At 41.3% G+C, this 21,929-nt stretch overlaps 1 protein-coding gene across 1 annotated transcript in view; it reads left to right on the top strand.

Moving 5' to 3' along the window:
- Window positions 1–8,163: 8,163 nt before the first annotated feature.
- The window catches only part of DOCK3 (dedicator of cytokinesis 3), a gene marked incomplete at both ends in the record, with an annotated part of 286,944 nt that continues 273,178 nt past the window's right edge, over window positions 8,164–21,929 (top strand). Inside the window, one exon of the mRNA XM_084248035.1 lies at window positions 8,164–8,200. Within this exon, the coding sequence (XP_084104161.1) occupies window positions 8,164–8,200 (37 nt within the window). The remainder of the gene's footprint in view (window positions 8,201–21,929) is intronic.

Raw genomic sequence — 21,929 nt, 5'->3', positions numbered from 1 at the left:
GCCCTTTGGGAGTGGCCAGGGATGTAACCCCATGAGCTCTCCATGGGGTTGTGGAGTGGGGAGCACAGTGACCCTTAGCATCAGTAACTGGGAATAGGAGAGAGTTAAACAAGCAGTTGGGATGGCTAAGTAAACAAAGTTATGCTTTGTTTAACTCACAATTATGCTAAGAGCCTCTTCTGGGCCTTTCCTGGATTGATTGATGAATGATCAGCTCATCTAAGGCCTGGGGGATTATTTTCGGCTGGGCAGGGGATTCCACAAATACAGCCAGATCACAGACTCCACTGCTCCATTGGTTGCTGCTTTCTAGAGGACTTTGAACCACCTCACACAATCTGGAGCCCACCTGGTAATGCCTGGATTCCAGAACTGTGGGTGCACACACATCATTGCACCACATCGAGTTAGAAAAAGACTTCTCTAAAAATAACCACCGAGGAATATTTAATTTGGGAGCAAGACTGTGACTAATGCATGAAACAGAGAGAGTCTGTGTGACAAGACACAGTACAATAATGGGGAGAAATTCATGTTTGACCTTTAATGCAAAACGAAGCTGATCTAAGTTTTGGCAGCTGAGGACCTAGCGATCTAGGGAAAATGGAGGAGAACCGATTGGAAATGTGGTTCTCAGGGGTTGCATCATAAAAGTGGCTCTGGGAAATCAATACCTTTTGGCGTTAAATAGAGAGAAGGGACTGGTGCTGAGTTAAGTGCTGGCTGGTGAGAGGCAGGCACTGGAGGCCAATCCAGCTGAATGCAGGTGACAGAACCAGTTCTCACAGGCTGACTCTGAAGGGAAACAGGTTCCCCAAATGCAGAGAGGTGCTGCGAAGCAATCTGAGCCTGTGGGGGAAGGGAGTGAGTTCCAGTGCTGAGTGAACAGTTGCCCTGTGCTAAGTAAGCTCTGTGCTGAGAACTTTGCAGGTGTAGTCCTCATAAACATCCCTGCTGTGAAAGCTATTATTCCACTTGATAGAAGAGACTGGGATCAGAGAGGTCAAGTTACTTGATTGGAATCACCCAGCCAGGATGTGAATCTAGAGCCCTTAAGCTCTATTAGCTGTTGCTTGGTCACTTAAAATTTGCCAGGTCCAAGGACTGAGAGCAGCTGAACACACTGAGAGAATCTGAGGGTTGGAGCTGGGGCAGGTGTAGGTGGGTGTGGTTTTGGTGGGGACCACCTTGATTCATCCTCAAGAAAAATTGCTGTGGCTTCTAGCATGGGTTTCTGGATCAGGATAACTTCCCCGATCATTCCATAATTCATTACTGCATTTCATAAATCCCGATCCATCACCCTCGGGGCTAACTGGATAACAAAATAGTTTCCATTCTCAGAGTTGCTCTTCCTCAGTGGTGGCAGGGTAAATACCTGCTGTGCCCCTCAGTACAGGAGGTGAAGGTTCTGCATGTTCTGAGTGGCATTTGTTTGTTTTTGCTTCTTTTGTGAAATGTTCCTCATGGGAGAGACTAGCAGTGATCCCTAATTGGACCCACGACCAGTTGTTCTAGAATGCTTGGTGATATTCTTTCCCTGGTCCCTTAGCATGGGCAGGGCTGTGGGTGACGAAGTGTAGAAACGGAAGTTGAAGCAATAGGGCTTGGAAGCCTTCAGAGTTGACTCTGTCAGTAGGTAAACTGCTCTTCTACCCTGACACGGAGGGCTGAGGGCTAAGCTTATGCTTAGGTGTGCCATCTGAGTGTGGCACACTTTGAAGGACTGGCTTCAAGAGCAGAGGGAAGCCCAAAGTGGTCCTGGGTAAGGAGTGGTTTTGCACAGCTTTTGTTCTGTGCTTGAGGAATCGGGGATGTACAGCAGCGTTTCTGAGCCCAGCACTCAACGAAACAGACCCTTGCCTAGTAGTTTCTCCAACAAATCCAGAATCTCCTCATGGGGCGTGGCTTTACTCATGTCTCTCATCTCTGCTTGTGACCCAAGGCCTGGCAATAGTTGTGCCTATAGTCACGGGACCCTGCACAGCCCCAAGACCAGGCCATGCCTCCCAGTCCAGCCAAATGTCTCCCTACTCCCCATTTACTTGTTTGCTCACTCATTACATTTTCATCACAATGGACTTTCCATTCCTCAGATGTATCAAGCTCCTTGCTCACCCGGCTAACCTCCTCATGTATTGCTCCCTTTGCCTACAGCACTTTCTCTTCTTTGCTTAGTTGGTTTGTCCGTACTGTCAGGTTCTAATTTAAACATTTCCTCCAGGAAGTCTTCCCTGACTTACCAAACTAGGTCAGGTCCCTTGGAGGATGCTCCCTTTGTAGATAATATTCTTCTGTCCTATTAGAGACTCTTGTATCTCTAATTAGAGATTTGCTTGTGTGATAATTGGTTCAATGTATCCCCTTCACACCTGTTCCCCCTCCCCAACTGGATGGTAAACTCAGGAAAGACTGTAAGTGGACATATTCCCTGAACCTGGTCCACAATAGGTGCTCAATAAATATTTGGTGAATGAATGATTAAATTTTCTTGCATTTCAAGGTGAAAAGTATGAGGAGCGGGTGGAGACAAAGTCTTAGTTCCCTTTCTAGCCTCAGTCCTATAGTAATTCAGGGATAGGTTAGGCGGTGCTACACTGAACAAACAGTCTTTGTTCTGCACTTAACTCAAGTGAATTGGTGAAGGCATTGCAATTGGTTGCTTTTTATGTGTAGAGAAATTACCTCTGTCCTCATTTGCAATATCTGTGCTATTTTGGGCTGTTTTTGTCTTTTGGGCCTGTTTGTATTGGAGCAATAATTTCACCATTGGACTACACAGAGGCCCAATTAATATTACAAATATGGTCCCATAAAATTTATTTCTTGACATTAGAATGTTTTGTTGCTAATTATTCTCCAAGGTTTTTAATTTCAATTCCTCCTTGGTGACTTAGAGCAGATATTCAAGGGCATAGTTATTTTCCCTGAAGGGAAAGGAGAACCTACTAATGCCAAGTTTCTATCTATTTGCCCTTACTTCCAGGGGGTGCCTTGTTTTGAATCTCCCATATTCTTGATCAGAACACAAGCAATAAATATTTTTTATTTTATTTATTTATTTATTTTTAAACAGAGGCATGTTTATTTATTTATTTATTTGTTTGTTTGTTTTGTTTATACATGCACTGGGCACAGTCAGAAGCGCAGGAGGGTGAGAGAATTCACCAGAGCCAGAGCGGGGAGCCGAGCAGGCAGAAGGACCGAAGTACACTGCTGAGGGGAGCAGTGGGCGGCAGGAGAGGTCTGCGCGCCATGTGGGACCCTCCTCTGGTGGCCGGGATGCAGCCGGGGATCGAACCAGCGCCGCAGAGGCTGCGGGCAGCTTGGCAACCCAGCGCTCAACCTCTGCGCCACCGGGGAGGCCCCACAAGCAATACATAAACAAAAGACTTACTGAAACAAAGCTATAAATTTCTAGAAAAAAGTAAGAGCACTCATTCACTGTGAATTCAATCAAGCAATATTTACTGATTAGCTACCATGTATTATCTACTATGCATTATGGGTGCTAGGCACTGAAGATGCCAAAAAAAAAAAAAAGTATATGGCTCTGTCTCCAGGTAACTCACAGTCTGAAGTGGGCAGGAAGGAAAAATGCCATGGAGTCTGCAACATACTTGGGGGTGCTTCTAGGGGTGAGGCTTGATAGCTACAGCCCATCCAGAAGTGCCACATCAGTCTTCAGGGGTAAAATCAGGGAAGCTTTGGTCATTTTTCATTTGAAAGACCCTAGCTAATTGCAAGGAATCTTCATTTTAATAATATTTTGAATGGGTTGATAAAATAGAAACAGATGGCTAAAGTTTGTCATTTTAGGGAAATAATGAAATATTACATTGCTTAATCTGGCTCTTTTTCACACTCTTCTCTATCCTCTCCCCACCACAAAGATATTCAGATGCAACAAAATTTAAGGCAAAACACTAATAATATCTTCCTGGTTATTTAGGTCTCTTCACCTGAAAAGACCCTAGCCTTGCCAGCCATCTCTTTGTTAACCTATTCTGTTAACCCTTTATTCCAATGTTGCCTAAAGGTGCCATTTTGGGGGAAACAGAAGGGGTGGTATTGAAGTGAGACTTGCTGGGCTATCTCATGAAGAAAATTAACTTTGTAGATGCTTTATTAAGCAGAGCAAACCCACTTGTAGAGAAATCCAACAGGGTAACACATGTTCCCAAGTCTTCTAGCCTCCTGCCCCTGGACTTCATGTGGTCGTAAGCTCTAGCTGCAGGCACCTCCTGGTTGAGAAGAAAGAATTTTACCACCATCACCTCTTCTCCTCTATATTCAGATTTGCTTCTACTTCCACTGCATATCTCTGAAGGCTTCCTACCATTCTGCTTAAACAGAGCATCCTAAGAAATCAATTGATTGGAGAGGGAGGTCAGCGCAGCCTTGGCACCATGGCCAGAAACTCCTGGGAGAAATGAGCATCTTGTGCCACTTGCCCACTGCTTGCTGATTTCAGTAGCAAGAGCCTCCAGCATGCTCTTGGATAAACATCATCTTTGTGGCCACACATTGTTTTATGAGCTGAGTCATCAGACTGGCTGGCTCCTCAAATGCTACTGTCTGATTCTCCAGGCAGCAGAAAATAAGGAGAGAAGATATGAAGTGCGGGTCATCAAGCTTTGGAGAGGGCCAGTTTCATTTGCTGAAGGTGATGGGATTGATTATTACGGAGTTTGCTTATGTTAAAAATGCTACTGATTAACGTAAGTTCCATTTAAGAGAAAAAGAAGATGCTGTCTGTATTTCTTGTATGTTATGTACAATATCTGCTTGGTTATGGGCTATTTTTAATAGCCACAGTCTTAAAGAATTTCCTCTTGAAAACTTGATCCCTTTCTCATTCATCAAGTTGCAATTTATCTTCTCAGGTAATGAGTTCAAAGTAATAGTGACATGTTAAGTCAAACTGCACTTTTTTTGCTTCCTAGATAAATGGCTACACCATGTTTATCTTTGAGTACAGTGACTGGGTAAGATGCAACAATGAATTTTTAATTAAAGTCAATGTACCTGTATCAAGGAAATTTACTCTTATTAACTCAGTTATTTCTGAATTTGGAGATCTGTGACTTGCTGGAGTAAATTTCCCAGTTCTTTTTTCCAACTGATTTCATTATGGTTTCAGGAAACATACAGGCAGATTATTCACCCAAGATTATATGTTGAATTGCTGTTAGGCGGTAGGCACTAAATTAATCTGTGTGGGGTAAAAATAAATGAAGAGCAATCTTTACCACTGAAAAAAGAAACATGTTTGTCAATGGGCAAGGTGGACACATTTGATTTGTTAAAGGAGGATGGGATGAGTAAGTGCTACAGGAAAGCAAATGAGCAAAATCCTCTCAGCCAAGGTCAGTTAAGGAAACTTTCCTGGGGGAAGTGGCCTTTGGAAGACATAGATTTCAAGAGCAGAGAGTATATGGGCTAAAGGATACTGTAGCTAAGCCTAGCCAGAGCCAGGGATGCTTGTGTATGGAGCTGGGATGGCCCTGGGGACTGCTGGGGGAGAAGTTCCTGGGAGGTGACAGCATCAGAAACCTGACCTTTAGACAGTGAGAGTCAAATGAATTGCATTGAAATAAAGGATCTGGAGTGGATGATTCTCCTCCAAAGTCAGATGGTGAGAAGAGAAGAGAAAGGGAATGATGGAGGCTAGGGGGGATGAGGGTTGGTGTGTGGACCAACAGAGTAGGTGTGCCTGGGGTTACAGAAGGAGTCTGTGGAGCATAACAGAGTGAAAATGGGGGACAGGGAGCAACAATGGTGAGATGGGTTCCTGAAGATCTTGAGAAAGACAGGCAGTGAGCCTAGGAAGTGGTAAGAACACAAGAAGAATGGGTAGAGAGGAAGGGAGGGCAGGGTGCTGAGGGTCAGCTCGCATGCAGGGAGAGGTGTGTATGTATGGGGTGAGAACAGATTGAGATTCTCACTCAGTTGAGTGGCCTGAGAACCTGAGGAAGGATTCAGAGAAGATACTGTGGGTATAGGAGAGGAGGTATATAGTCTTGCTGAATGTGGATTCTCGATGATGTGTACTATGCACCGTTGCTTTAACTATATTTAGTACAAAGGGGAAGACTGTAGAAGTCTGGGACTTATCAGATGGCCTCCTTCTCACTGGGCACCCTTTCTTCTCCCTTCACCCATTGGTATTAATGCCCTCCCACCCCTGAGCTGAGGTGTGCAGTCATGGATTGGGACTTTGTCTAGGGAAAATCATTGCAGATGATTCAGACTGGGCACATGAGAGTAAACTTTGGGAAAACCAGTCTTTAGACTCTGTGACAGTATCACATACTTAAGGCAATGGAGCAGAACTAAAGAATGAAATAAGAGCTTGAGGGTTTTTCGGAAGGTCTGAAATAGTAGTTTCCAGGAGAAGCTTCATTCCATGGAGGCCATTGGGTGGGGGTTTGTCTTCTGGAACAGTTAGCTACATAAATCAGGAAGTCTCCTTTATGATGTTCTTGGACCAAAAGTATGTATCTGGCTATTGAGGAACTCAACCATTTACAGAACAACTTCCTGGGGCAGGAGTGGGAGGAGGAGTCTATAGGTCAGGAACTGGGAGTCTGTGTCAATAATGCAGGTGAGCACAGTCAGGCCTGAGAGGAGTAACCAATCAAAAAGAATATTGTAGAGGAAAAAGTCAAGATCTGTTGGTTACCAATATATTTTTATGTTAATCTCGCTTTGTATTCAACAAGTATGTGTCAGGTGCTGGGCTGGGTGCTAAGGGAACAGAAAGGTAACTCTTCTGGAGCTTGCCTTTTTGAGAGCTGACAGTTTCATGGTGGAAACAAGATACAAAGGCACATAGCCAGAATTCCAAGCAAAGAAGGAAGGATATGGCTTGCTAACTGCAGGATTAGGAAGTTTTCCTGGAGGTAAGGTGCTAAGCAGGGTTTTGAAGAGTGGGGACATCCAAGAATTATGATTAGGGATAACACCAGGGTTTTGTCCTGGTAGTGCTCGCGATGGAGATGGACGGATTAGGGCTGAATACCACGTGGTCCAGATGTGGGTGGAAAGAAGTCTTGCAGTCACCATGACTATGCTGGTTTTGGATGAGTGGTTGGTTTAGGGTCACAAAGTGGTATCTGTAGGAGTCATAGCGAACAGATTTTCAGGGAGGAGAGAAAGGAGGAAAGTTTTTGGGCCAAACCAGAAACTCAGAATAGCATGGAAGGCAGAGAACTAGGGGGAGCAGAGGTGGTGCCTAGGCCGTCAGGGATACGACCACGCTGCCAAGCCCCCGAGCAGTAGGAACCCCAGATCCCAGCGCGGAAGCTTCACGAGGAAGGCTGCTGTGATTGCTCAGGCCCCAAACATTTATCCCCGCAGGCCAACCAAGGGGGTGTCATTGCTTTGTCCTAGAAGGTGACCCAGAGACCCAAGGTCTAGAGACACGTGCTGGGTAGTTCCAGGGGCTTTCCAGGGATGGGGCCGTGATAGGGCTGAGGGCGACACCGGAGTGGATCTGAAAAGGGCATCTTTCTCTCCTTTCCCTGCCGTCCTCTCTGGGCCAGGGGCTCGCGATGATCGCAGCATGCCCGGCCGGAGGCACTGGGCGCGGAAACGGCGGGTGTCCCAGGGTCTCCCCCCTGCCCAGCCCTCCTTCCTCCGGGCGCAGGCTGCCGCTGAGGCGGGGAGTCCGCCCAGGAGCGGGTCCCGACCGCGCCTGCAGGTCCAATCGCCTCTCGCGGATTTCCCTCCGCCGGCGCGCGGCGGCGGCGCGTGGGCTCGCGCGCGGGCTCGGGCGGCGCGAGCCCGGGCGGCGCGAGCCCCCGCGCGCTGGGGAGTGGCGCATGCGCGGGCGCCCCGCGAGTCCGCTGAGGCGAGCCGAGCCGCGGCGGCGCCGGGAGCCGAGCCCCCGAGCAGCGAGAGCCCCGGCGGCGACGGACCGGTGGCGAGCCCTTGCCCGCGCCGCCCGGGACCGCTGCGCCGCCCGCGGAACCTCGCGGTCCGGACGCGGCGGCAGTGGCGGCGGCATCCCGGACGGCCTGTGAGGGATGCGCCGCCCACTGCCCCGCGCCGCCTGACCGCCCCCGCCTCGGCTCGCGGTGCGCCACAGCCGGGCCCGCGGCCGTCCCCGCCGCGCCGTCGCCCGGCCGCCGCGCCCGCGAGGCCGCGCCCGACCCGGCCATGTGGACCCCCACGGAGGAGGAGAAATACGGCGTAGGTAGGTGAGGCTCCGGCCTGCCCGCGGCGGGAGCTCGGGGGGCGCGCCCGTGCTCCCGGCCCGGGGCCAGCCCCGCCTCGACGCGCGCCCGCGCGCCCCCGCCCCTGCCCGCAGGCTGCGCGGCCTCTGCGCGGGGCGAGCGCGGGTGGGGGCGGCGCGGGCGCGGGACGCGGGGTGCGGGGGTGGGGAGCGGGTCTTCGGGCGCCGGGTGGGCGGCAGGGGGCGCTGGCGGCGCAGTCTCCGCAGGTGCGGCCGGCAGGACTGGAGGGCCGGGCCCCAGGGGCCGCCGGAGGTTTCTGATGTGGGGCACAGGGCAGCTTAACCCAAGAGGCCAAATTCTGGGAATCTTTTTTTCTCCCCCCACCCCCGCTCCCAAACCTCAATCTTAATGACTTTCCGCACCTGACTTAATGAACCCGAAGACTTATTTTTGGACTTACAAAAGAAAAATATATATAAAAACATTGTCTTAATTTTTCCAGTTCAAAATTTTGCAAACATCTGACGGCAGATGTTTGCTCTGCTTAACTTTGTTTTGTATTCAGTATTTGAAATAATTGCCTTACAGTGGGTAGTGTTTTTGGACATGTTCTTAATGTTTAGTGTATAATGTAGTTACAGTTTTGTTTCATAAAAACAAAATGTTCTTAGATGAGACCAAACTCCAGAAGCTAATTCATTCTTGTAGCATTCAGTTTCTTTAAAGGAATTTTAATAACTTAAGAAATTGAATGTATTCCTTCTATAGTGTTAGTGTTTTGTGGCAATTACATGATAGAAGAGCTCAGTCACATTGAATTATTGAAAGTCACCTGTCATCTTATTTTTCAGTTAGAAACATTTAAAATGTTGAGTGTACAGGCCCCCCACCCCCAAGTTGTAATGGAAAATATAGATGGGGACTCTGTCTAAACATAGATTTTTGTTTCCCACGTGCCCTGCAGTTCTATCAAGATCATAATTCACTAAAAATAACTTTTTAAGCTGACAGTGATGACAAACGTTTAGGCTCACCACTAGGCAAGTTACATGAAAATTAATTTAAATTTAAGGACCTGCAGAGAGAGCGTAAATGCTGGTAGAAAATCTGGTTGAAAGGTAACTTCCTGAACATTTTAATTAGCTATGCACTAATGGCATAATAACATGCATGGATGGAAGTGATAAAATGAGCTCAAATCCTAGAGTCTCTGTTGAGAAGAAATTGGGAAATGATGCGAAGAGCTGGGATTCACCTCTGGGGACATTTTATTTTATCCTTTCTCTTAGAGCATTCCCTAAATACTAAATAGATTCTGGGAAATGAAGAGATGATGGTTTATTTTCTCTACAGCTTGCTCTCAGAACTGCTTAACTAGAAAAACAAGTAATTGAAGTGAAACTGGTCAACTGTCCAGTGGCACCAAAGTGATAATTTCTTTCCTTCTGGGGAGGATCCCTTGGGTAGTGGTGTTGGCAGAGTTCTGAGTCTTTTCTGGTATTGTGGGAAAGTTAACATTTTCTTAATGTGTAAGTGGGGGAAAATATTTACAGGGTTGTAAAAAATTCAAGTGAGCATACCAAGTGCTTAATAAGTGTTAATTTCTCCTTTTCCCCTTCCTACTTAGGGTAGTAACACTAGGTATTTCCTCGGGTATTCGGAGGAAGCAATCAATGCAACGTAGTCAAGATGACATATATGCCTGTCAGAGCACTGGGATTTGGTGCATGATCTACTGGGGAGCATGGGATGAAATTCTTGCATTCTTAGGACTGTGAGTTTAGCTTTAGAAAAATTATTTCATGTGGGGGGCACAGATTTAGGCACAGGGCAGGACTTAAATGCTTTTTAATGAGAGAAGTGGTTATTTTAAGACATTCATTAGGAACTACAGTTTAGTGTAGATTCCCTTTCTGCTAAACAAGGAAATGCTACCTTCTTCTGTCATAGTTTGCCTTCTGATGCCCCTTAATTATGATTCAGAAGTTCTTGTATAAATTGCTCAAAACTCAGGATACATTTCTCCCTCCTTTAGCATGTTAAAGCTGCATGCCCAACCAAGCCTTTTCATAAAATCCACTTCAACCTATAAAGTAGCGTATATATTATATTTATGAGACAAAGTCATTTAAAATGACACTTCATTATTTGTTTAATTGCTAGCCTGAAAATCTAACCGCTATTATTCCTCTGAGAAAATGTTTTGCATTTCAGCTTTGATTTTTATGCCCAAGCTGGAGCACAGATTTCTATTTCTGTTTGCTAACTCACAATGCTTACAGCAGGGAGGGAAAACTTATGCCTGCTTCCCACCAATATGGAGAAATTGCTCAGATGTTGGTGAGGAGTCTTCTGTTGCAGTAGTGCAAAGGGAATTTTTCCTCCACTGCAGCTTTTCATCTCTGTTTAACATTGGTAAGGGTCTTGAGATCCTGTAAAACCTGTACAGTTTAAAACATTTTTTAGATTTTTTTAGGAGTAGGTGATATTTGAGCTTCCCTTTCCGTTACAATATTCTGTGATTGACCTAGAGCAATGGAGGAAACTGCCTTTTTTTGAGAATCTATGACAGGCCAATTTGTGCTGGGGATTCTCACTTATGTTACATCATGTAGATTCCCCGAGCAGTCTTAATATTATCTTCCTTATACAGATGAAGAAACAGGATCTCTGAGGTTGTTTGTCCTTTTTTGTCCTTCAGCATTTGAATATTACCCTTAATGTTCTTACTGTCTTTCTGTCCTGCTGAAGTATTACAAGGAGCCATTCTCTATTGAAACTTGTAACTTATTTGACTCCTTATGTCTCTTCCCTTCTTAAAGAATTTTTTATTTCTTGTACTTTCTATTGCTATGAAAGCTTGGAAGGCCCGGCATCCTTTATTCTTTATTTTATCTTTCCAAGAAACTAGGTGCATTAGTTAGATAGAAAAATCCAATTATTTTTGTAAAACACCTGTCTTTCCCCATTTTGAATGTTCCCAAACTAACAAATACAGAAGCCAAAGACCAAGAAAATACTTTCCCCATTCACTAAAGCAAGCAGTAGCAACAAACAGTAGCAACAAACACCACCAATGAATAAAACAAGGATGTTTGAAATTAAACTTGAGTAGCAGCAAATGTTTGAGCACATAATATTAGTTTGACATCTTAGAAGAAGAAGCTACCTCAGAAGGTCATCTTGTTCTGCTGCTGTCATGAGGCAAATTTTTAATAATTCAAGACATTTATTGCTTATTCTTTCCTAATCCCCACTTAGTACACTGAAAAATTTTCCATATTACTAATAGGAATACCTTATATTTGAGTTTGTAATGTTTAATTTTTTCTAATTTGAAAAGTGATTCTTTCCTGCTTTACGTTTTACCTGCTTTCCTTCTGCTTGGTTTTCCCCAGATAGGGGGGGAAACACTCAAAAAAAAAAAAAAAGCTAAAAAAAAAACCCCCCACTTTAAAAGTAATTTATAAAGATCCTTGGTGCAGAGGTGCAGATGCATCTGAAGGTGGAGAAAGAATAGGTGTATGAAATCAGATTTGAAAGTGTTCACAAAATTTTATCAAATCTGTTGGTAAATGGGTTAAGATTCATTGAAAATAGTGTGAGGGCTCTGGGCTCTTTAGTTACTTGCTCCATGAGGGAGTCTTAGCTTTTAATGCCTTTGGAAGGGCCTCATACCTATCTTAGAGGTAAAGATATCCTCTAGGGGGTCTAAGAGAGTATGTTATATAGCCAGGACTTAATTTTCTTCTGAAAAGTGAGGATGTGCTCTTGATGTTTTGTGATTAGGGCTTTAGTGTTTATGGGAACTTCCGCATTCATGATTGTATTTGAGCCTTACAGCATAAAATTACTTCTCTCTCTCTTGTAAACAGCTGAGAAAGAAACTTTAGCTGAGAGAGGCTAAGTGACTAAGGTACTTAAGTCTGTAAGTGCTGACTTGAACCTAGTACTGGAGTTCTTAAGCCACAGCTCCCTTCATTAGAATTTTGTCAGCAATGTATATATATGTCTGGCTGAAAAGATAAGGCATACTTAACAGGCTTTTCATTAGTCCCTATATAACTGAATAGTTACGTATATATCTATGTATGTAATTTTATATATATATCTATATATGGAATTTTATTTCTATAATAAATACTTTTATAAGACTGCTTAGTGCTTAGTGCTCTGCTGCTGAATGTCATGATTTGCATTGATAATGAACACAGATTCAGGGCACAAATAGTCGAAGGCAGGCTTTTGGACTGCCCTGACAAGTATGTTGGGTACTGTTGCCCCCTTTTTTAATACATTGTTAGTGAGGGGGAAAGAAATTGAACTTAGCAAACATTTGAGTGCTTTCTTAGACCAAGAGGGATTTGTTTCCATCTGTCATTCTATAGAACAAACAGAACACTCAGCAGGAAATCATCAACATTTTAAATAGCAAAGTCAATGCGCAACAACATTCTAAGACTATTCAAATGTTACAGTTCATTTTATCATGCACTGTTTTAAGAGAATGTGCTTTAGAAACATGAAACTAAATTGTAAACATGGTACCATTTTTCTGTGTAGCATTTTTGGACACATCCTGAAGCTTGACAATCTCAAAAGAATGGTCATTGAGGTTGAAAGTACTTTCTATTCCTATTTTCACTTTGGTGCTGAAATTTAATTTTTAATCATTTGTACTTTGAATTTTTTGTGTCTTTTCCCCTGATGATAAGAATGGTCTGAAATTATTCTCAATACGTAAGCATTATTGGGTATGCTAGATGAAATTTTAATTCCAGTGTTATGCTTTGTAACCTGTTCATGATTATGCTCTGAAGTCTCTTTCATATCCCCTCGACAGGTTTTGTATGCAAAAGCAAGACTTTTTTTCCACATAAAAACTCTGGGTACTTAAAAAAAATATGTTGCCAAATTATTTTAGCTGTGACCCAAGTACTTGCAGTTGATTAGCAGTATTACACCTTAGGATATTATTCTAGTAAAGATAATTACTGTATTGGGAAATGTCATTCAGGAGCTTCTGTTTTCCTGCATTTCTACAATGGAATAAAATCTCAACCTCCTGCTTCCATCTGTTTTTCTCTCTGTCTTCAAAACGTATGCATGAGCTCTTGCTGATTGATGAGTGAGAACCAAAATAGTGTACGACAAATGCAGAACTCTGTATAATAGACTTATGTCTATAATAGATGTGTACTTGGCCTTTATTCAAATAGATCTGGTGACAGGGTCCTTTCCACTCTTGGGACAACCCATTTTATTGCTAGGCAGCTGTGATTAGAACATTCTTCTTTATTGAAATTAGACTCCCTGTGATTTTTTACAAGTCCATATTCTATGCCTGCTTATAAATAATTTGTGTAATAGCCCTTCAGTAATTCATAATATTTTAGAATTGTAAGGAATCTTAGAGATAATAGGGTTTTAATTTCCAGAGCTAAGACTAAATGGAAGAGCCAACATTTACTAAGTGTTTACTATGTGCCCAGCATTTTCACGTAGGATCGCATTTGGTCTTTCAGCCTCATCTGCTGACCTAGGAGTACTTTGTACTTTAGCCAAACTGAACTTTCCCAAAGTCCTTCCATCTGGACTTAATTATACCACCTGCCATGTGCCAGGACTGCTGTTTGCCACCTATTAAGTACTTATTATTTGCTGCATCATGTCTTTGTTTATATTGTTTCCTCTACATCTTTCTCTCTCAACTACTTTCCTAGCTGTCAGGTCTCCTACATATATTGTTATTTTTTTTCCTTTAGTCTTTGACCATTCTTTTTTCCCTCTAGCCATATAATTCTATAATACTTTTGTATCTCATACTGGTATATTTATTTTATCCTTTTCCATTAGACTAATTTCTTTACAACTTTTGATTATGCTCTACAATAAAAATATTTAAATTATCTCATGTATATATACACATACATACATGTATAGGAAGAAGTTAAATGAAAGTTTTTTTTTTAAATGTCCTTTTTTAAAAAAATATTTTATTTATACAAGAGCCGGGGTACAGGCCAGATGTGCGGGAGGGTGAGAGGATTCACCCAGAGACAGAGCGGGGAACAGAACAGGCAGACTGACGAAATACACTGCTGAAGGGAGTAGTGGGCGAGACAGGAGAGGTCTGCTCGCCATGTGGGTTGCTCCGCAGCCGGAGGGGATCAAACTGGCACTGAGAGGCTGCGGACAGCTTCACAGCACTGTGCTCAACCGCCTGCGCCACAGGGAGGCCCTAAACGAAAGTTTCTTGATATAATACTGGCTGTGTACCTTGTACAGTGTACTCTGATACTTTCTATTCATTAAAAAATATTGGTGGCAACTTGATTGATTTTGTAACCCAGTATTGGAAAAAAACACTGCTTTTGGCTATAAATTCCTAAAAGTACGGATTGTGCCATATTTATCTTTGCATTCATGACAGACATAATTCAGCACCAGACCTGTAGAAGGTTTTATACAAATATTTATAATCTTGAACTGGACACTTTTTTGTTAATTTAGTATAAAGCCTGATTTTTAGAGGCTTTCCGGCTGTCATTTCACACTAATTACTCATACTGAATTTATGATAACTATACTCTACGTTTTATTTCTGAAGTCAAGTTAAATCTTCCCTATCCTGAGTTTATACGATTGACTGATGAAATTTATTTTATTTTAAAAAGATTTTATATTTTTTTCCCCCATTGCATTTCAGCTTACTGTATTTGACAATCTGTCAGTTCTCTTTGAAGCTTGAGTTTTTGATCTCACATATTACTATGTTTTCCTTGAACCTTTGTTTGTACAGTTGATAAACGTGTCTTCTGTCTTTTTCTTTTTCTTTTTTTTGTTTCTGCTTGTATTTTTATAGAATGTTTTTCAATTACAGAGCTTAAAGAACAACTGCTCTTCTGTCTTTTGCATAGTGGTTGATAAAATGTTGAACAGAATAGGGAAACATTTTATTACCTAGTGGGCAATGTCTAGTTTATAAACAAGTAGGTTTTGCTGTCTCATGATTTGAATACAAATTATTTGGATGACTTATTGAACATTTTATGATAGTGCTTGCTAATTATGCTACCTTAGTGAGCTGATAGTGTTTGGGGTTAGGCCATGGTGTATCACCAAGGAAGATCGATACTGCTAACAGGTCTTTGGAGACTTTCAAGTTTGAAGAGTGACAAACATTAGCTGTGAAAAGACGTTAAGTCCATTTTCATCTTCATGCGTGAGGGGAAGGATGGCACAAAATTATTTTTGAATTTTGTTGTCAGCATTCTCTCCAGATTCCCTACACTTTACAAAAATTGGACAACTCCCTTTTTTCCAGACAGACCTGGAACTTCCCTCTACCTTTGTCACTTTGCTCATGTCATAATATGACAGGAATGCCATAGTTTACTTTCTCTGCCTGGGAATGCCACATTAAAGCATTCACATTTCATCTCTTCCTTGCTACTTACCCCAACTCTGCCTGATGGAAAGAGGTGCTGCTGCTTACTCCCACAACAGTTGGTGCCAGCCTCTGTCATGGCACTCTCCCTTTAGGTCATGCTTAATTGCATTGCTTTGCCTCAGGGCATTGAGCTTCTCAAGGACAGGGAACTCTGTCTTCATGTTTATATCCCCAGAATGTAGCACATAGTGAGTGATCAGTAAATGCTTAATCAAGAGTCCATCCTACTGAAGAGTTTTTATTTTGCGTTGTTAATCCTTTGTTAAAAGATAGAGACTGTTGATCTAATAATATTTGATTGCTAGAAATTTGTGATTTCATGTATATTTTTCCATTGGCCTTTCTCGTTCTTAAACCTGGTAAGGTTTCCTGCTGGTGGAAGAGTTCAAGTGATTCATTTTGGGTGGGAGCCTTAGGATTTCAGTATGAATCCATTTCACCTGGAGTTTCATAGCTGTCACAACAATGATTCAGAAATATTATAGCAGGTAATTAGGATGCAGTTTGTACTTAACCCCTTTTTCATTAGGCATCTTTGGGGGAAGCTGTGCTTTGGATAAGTGACTTTTCCAGAGAACTCAAGGTTAAACCTTTAAAAGCCCCAACAAGCAGTCTTGTCTTTTTTTCCGGTTGGAGTTTTTTCTAAAATAGTTATTCTTCCCTGTATAGTGAATTCAGTTTTTTGAATATATTTGAGCATTTTCTTTTTCTGTGTAACATTTTCCTTTTGCTTATGTAAGATACATACTCATTATAGAAATTTCAGTATATATAGAAAAATATACCAAAATAAGATGAGTGGTATTTTTGTTATTCATCTATAACCCCTTTCAACATATTGAAATATCTTTCCAGTCTGTTTTCTTTATATACATATACAAGTAGACATTTAAAATGTAGGAGCATAGTGTATGTGTTACTTTATGATCTTTCAAATCTGTTATACTATGAACATTTTCTTTTGTCTGATATGGTCATTGTTTTAATGATTGCTCTTTCCTAATATGGATGTAATATAATTTACATAATCTACTTCTGAGCAGCTTCTTGTTTGAAATTATTGCCAGGACAGTGAGGGTACTTGTTTCTCTGTACTCTTCTTAGCACAGGGCATTATTTTTTGCCAGGATTTGCATTTTGAAAAACTCCAAAATTTCTATGTGCTTGAGAAAAATAAACCCTCAAGCATTAGGAAAATAAGTGTTCCCTATTACCAGTCCAGCTGCCTGGGCATCAATTGTTTGGCTGAACTTTCTGATGATTTGATATTGTTAATGCAAGCAAGTGATTATGACATTAAAACAGGATTGCTTGCTTGCTTCCTCACTGAAATCCCTAGGAAAGTCAATAATTCCATTTTGGTGGCCTGGTGTTTGTTAATTTTCTCATCTGATGGCAATCCTTTCAGGGAATTTGCAGGACAGTGCAATAATAGGACAACTTGGTACACCACCTATGACTTGAAATGGTATTTTTGTTTTGATGTGGTATTCTTTCTATTTCTGTACACTTCTGTTCTTTGTGGTTACTTTGAGTATTACTCTCTTCTTTCCCTATTTGCCAGCCACTTGTTATTTGCCTCTGCTTAGCCATGCATTTGCAAGCTAGACCTAATTGACTGGTTCAAGAGATACTGGGTGAGCAACTGTGTGAAAAACTGAAGTGACTCCTTTCCTCTCCCTAGGAGTGAGATTCACTGCCTTTTATAATAGACTCAGTTCCTTTAAAAGAACTTCCTGACTTGTTCAAGGTGTGTCTCTGTAGGAATGCCTGTCTTTGGCACAAGGCAGTGATCTGGGAGTGAGGGAGCCTGCTGGAAATTTGGTCTGTTCCCTTCAGGATGGGTGCATGTAGATGAGACATCTCTTCTTGCTGCTGCAATCTTGCCTCGAGGAGAGTCATGAAGGGGGAGGTTTTATTTGATTGTTCTTGGTACAGGATAGGGAAAACACACTTAAAGGTGCTTGGAGCACTCTGGATGTAGTGAAGCAATCTTGAAAAAAGAGAATATTTTGTTACATTTAGACATACTGAAATAGTAAACTCTAGTGAAACAGTGGTATATGACTATAGGTAGCGGCTATCTCACACAAAGCACTCATTCTTTTTATTGACTTGTTTTTCACAAACCACGGCAAGTTTCTGTGTTAGCTATATAGAGTAACTGTTTTAATTGGTTAGTCACCTCCATATTTATTTATTTTATTTTATTTTATTTTTTTGTGGGACCCTCGCCAGTGGCCGGGGAACGAACCAGCGCTGCAGAGGCTGTGGGCAGCCTCGCAGCCCAGCGCTCAACCGCTGCGCCACCAGGGGAGGCCCTAGTCACCTCCGTATTTAAAATTAAATTTTATTGCGGTGAAATATACCTAAAATTTACATTTTACCCTAAAGTTTGCACTTCATCAACATTAAATACATTCACATTGTTGTATAACCACCAGTACTATTTATTTCCAGAAAATTTTTTTAATTATCCCAAATAGAAACTATACACCCTCACCTCCCCAGCTCTTGGTAACTTCCATTCTCCTTTCTGTCTGTGTGAATTTGATTATTGTGGATACATCATATAAATGGAATAATGCAATGTTTGTCCTTTTACTTCTGACTTACTCAGCAGTGTTTTCAGGATTCATCCATGTATCAGAATTTCTTTTTATGACTGGATAATACTCTGCTGTATGTGTGTATCACATTTGTTCATTCATCTGAGTTGTTTCCAAAAGCTGCTGTGAAAATTAATGTGCAGGAATCTGAGTTCTTACTTTCATTTCTCTTGAGTATGTAACTAGAATTGGAATTGCTGTATCAAATTGTTACTTCTATCTTTAACTTTTTGAGAAATTGAGAAACTTTTTTCACATTTTACATTACCACCCATAGTAAAGGGTTCCACATCCTTAACACTTCTTCCCCCCCTTATTTTGGTAATATTCACTTAGTGGATGTGAAGTAGTTGTGGTTTTGATTTGCATTTCCATAATGATTAGTGATATTGAACATTTTTTCATGAGCTTACTAGCCATTTGTATATATTCTTAGAAGAAATAGTCTACATATGTATATGCCACATATAAAAATCCATTCTTGGGGCCTCCCAGATGGCACAAAGGGTTAAGTCTCAGCACTGTGAAGCTATGCACAGCCCAGCTGCTGCAGCATGAGTTTGATCCTAGCCAGGGAGGTGACCCACATGGTGCAGCAGACCTCTCCTGTCTTGTCTGCTGCTCCCCTCAGTAGTATATTTCAGTAGATTTGCATGTTCTGCTTCCCACTCAGTCTCTGGTGCATCGTCTCATCCTTTCTTCCTCTGGCCTGTACCCCCAGCTCTTGTATGCATAAATAAATAAATCTTTAAAAAATTAATAAAATAAATAAAAATCCATTCTCTGTTGATGGACACTTGGGTTGTTTCTGTCTCTTGGATATTATGAATAATGCTGCAATGAACATATGGCATGTCAATATCTATTTGACTCCAGTTTACAAATCCTCAGGGTATATCCCTAGAAATGGAATTGCTTATTAGATGCTAATTATATGTGAGGAATAGTTTTCCATAGTACCTGCACCATTTCACATTTCTACCAGGAATGCACAAAAAATCCAGTTTATATCTGCCAATACTTGCTATTTTCTAGTTTTTATTTTTATTTATTTATTTTATTAAAGATTTATTTGTTTATTTATACAAGCACTGGGTACAGTCGGAAGCGCCGGAGGGTGAGAGAATTCACCAGAGTCAGAGCAGGGAGCAGAACAGGCAGACAGATGGAGGACACTGCTGAGGGGAGCAGCGGGGACGGCAGGGCAGGTCTGCGCACCATGTGGGACCCTCGCCGGCGGCCAGGGGTAGAACTGGTGCTACAGAGGCTGCGGACAGCTTTGCAGCCCAGCACTCAACCGCTGCGCCACTGGGGAGGCCCTTTCTAGTTTTCAAAAAAAGATTTATTTATTGATGCATACAAGAACTGGGGTGTAGGCCAGAGGTGCGGCCAAAGGTTTCACCAGAGACAGAGTGGGGAGTAGAACATGTGGATTTACTGAAATACACTGCTGAGGGGAGCAGTGGATGAGACAGGAGAGGTCTGCTGAGCCATGTGGGTCACACCTCCCTGGCCGGGGATTGAATTCATGCTGCAGATAGCTTGATAATGCTGTGTCTTTAAGCCCTGTGCCACCAGGGAGGCCCTATTTTCTAGGTTTTTATAAGTGTTTTTATAACAGTGATCCAAGTGAGTGTGAAGTGGTATCTCATGGTAATTTTTATTTGCATTTCCCTAATAAGTAATGATGTCGAGCATATTGACCATTTTTCAAGAGCATATTGACCATTTGAAAATCTTCTTTGGGTAAATGTCAATTCAAGTATGTTGCCCATTTTTTAATGGATTCTTATTATGTTGTAAATCTTTATATATTATAGCTATTAATCCTTTATCAGATAGATAATTTGCAAATTTTTCTTCCATTTCATGGTTTGCCTTTTCATCCTTGTAGTGTACTTTGATACACAAAAGTTTTGAATTTTGATGGAGTCTAATTTATCTGTTTTCTTTTGTTGCCTGTATGTTTTGCTGTCATCCAGTAAATCATGGACAAATTCATCATGAAGCTTACCCCTTGTCTTTTATCCATTTTGAGTAAATTTTTTGTATAAGGCGTAAAATAAGGGTTCACTTCATTCTTTTGTTTGTGAATATACAGTTTTCCTAGCACTATTTGTTGAAGAGACTGTTTTCCCCTGTTAATGGTCTTAGTGTCTTTGCTTGAAAATCATTTGACCAAATATTGAGGATTTATATCTCTATTGCTATACTGCATATTTCTGTCTTTATGTTAGTACCACAGTGTTTTAATGACTGTAACTTTGTAGTAAGTGTGGAAATCAGGAAGTGTGAATCCTACAACTTTTTTCTCAAGCTTGTTTCAGCTATTTTGGACCCCTTGAATTTTAGAATGATTTTTTTTCTTTTTCTTCAAAAAATGCAATTGAGATTTTGATGAGGATTACATTGATTTTGTAGATGGTTTTGGCTAGTTTTGTCATCTTAACAATATTAAATCTTCCAGTCAGTGACCATAAGATGTCTTTATGTGGGTTGTCATTAATTTCTTTCAACAGTGTCTTGTGAATTTCAGTGCACAAACCTTTCACTTTTGGGGCTAAATTTATGCCTGAGTATTTTATTTTTTATGACGTCATTATAAGCAGAATTTTCTTTTTTTTTTAAAAAAAAGCAGAATTTTCTTGATTTTGTTTTCATATTATTCATTTTTAGTGTACAGAAATACAACTGATTTTTTTGTGTTGGCTTTATATCCTGTAACAGTTGAATTCATCAGTTAGTTCCAGTGGGGTTTTTTTTTTTTGTGTGTGAGTATATGTGTGTGTAGTCATATTTTCTACATAAAATCATGTCATCTGCAAAGAGAGAGAATTTTATTTCTTCCTTTCCAATTTGGATGCTTTTTGTTTCTCTATCTTGGCCAGTTGCTCTAACTGGAATTTTCAGTACTGTGTTGAATGGGTGAAAGCAGGCATCCTTGTTTCTGATCTTATTGAAAGAGCTCTTAGTCTTTTGTCATTGAGTATGATGATAACCTGTGGGTTTTTATATTCATTTGTTTCTTTCTTTTGTAGCAAAATTAGTTTCCATTGTTTTTGTCTGTAAAAGTATGTATCACATGTATCTGGGCATTTTATCTTTTTCTTACTCTCTGGTATTCACGACCCATTTTACTAGTAGTTCTGTGTTCTTCACCAATCTCAATTCATTCCTCTTTACCGTATTAGTTAATATTTAACATCAAAATATAAAAACTTATTTGCATAATTTTTAAGAACTTAATATTACACAATTTAGTGTGTTGTTATTAGAAAAAATAACAGGAAGAATTAAAAAGAATTTACTTAGCCAAAGTCTCATTTATGGTTCCCCCACACCTGTCTCTTCTAATCAAATGGAAAATGATCTGAAAGATGAACTTCAATATAAGTTATTTAAAGTCAGTCACTCTTCTTGAGTCAAGATATTAGAGTGGTTCTCACATATGCCTTCACTTAGGGATACTCTAACTGCATGTTTCCTAGTTGTTCATTTCACAGAGACTGTGTAGTTTAAAATAAATTCCAACACTGGAAGAAAGGAGCTCATGTAATTGTGGTGGTTGGAGATTAGTGGAAGCATTTAAAGGCGAGTTAATATGAACATATACATTGAGAGAAATTAGAGAAGAACAATTCAGTTCTGAATATAGAGAACTTGAAATGATTTTTAGTTATCATTAGG

The sequence above is a fragment of the Talpa europaea genome, assembly GCF_964194135.1.
Source record: "Talpa europaea genome assembly, chromosome: 11".
In the NCBI taxonomy this organism is placed as follows: domain Eukaryota; kingdom Metazoa; phylum Chordata; class Mammalia; order Eulipotyphla; family Talpidae; genus Talpa; species Talpa europaea.
The sequence above is the reverse complement of the archived record's forward strand: the minus strand, read 5'-3'. Positions and strand labels throughout refer to the sequence as shown.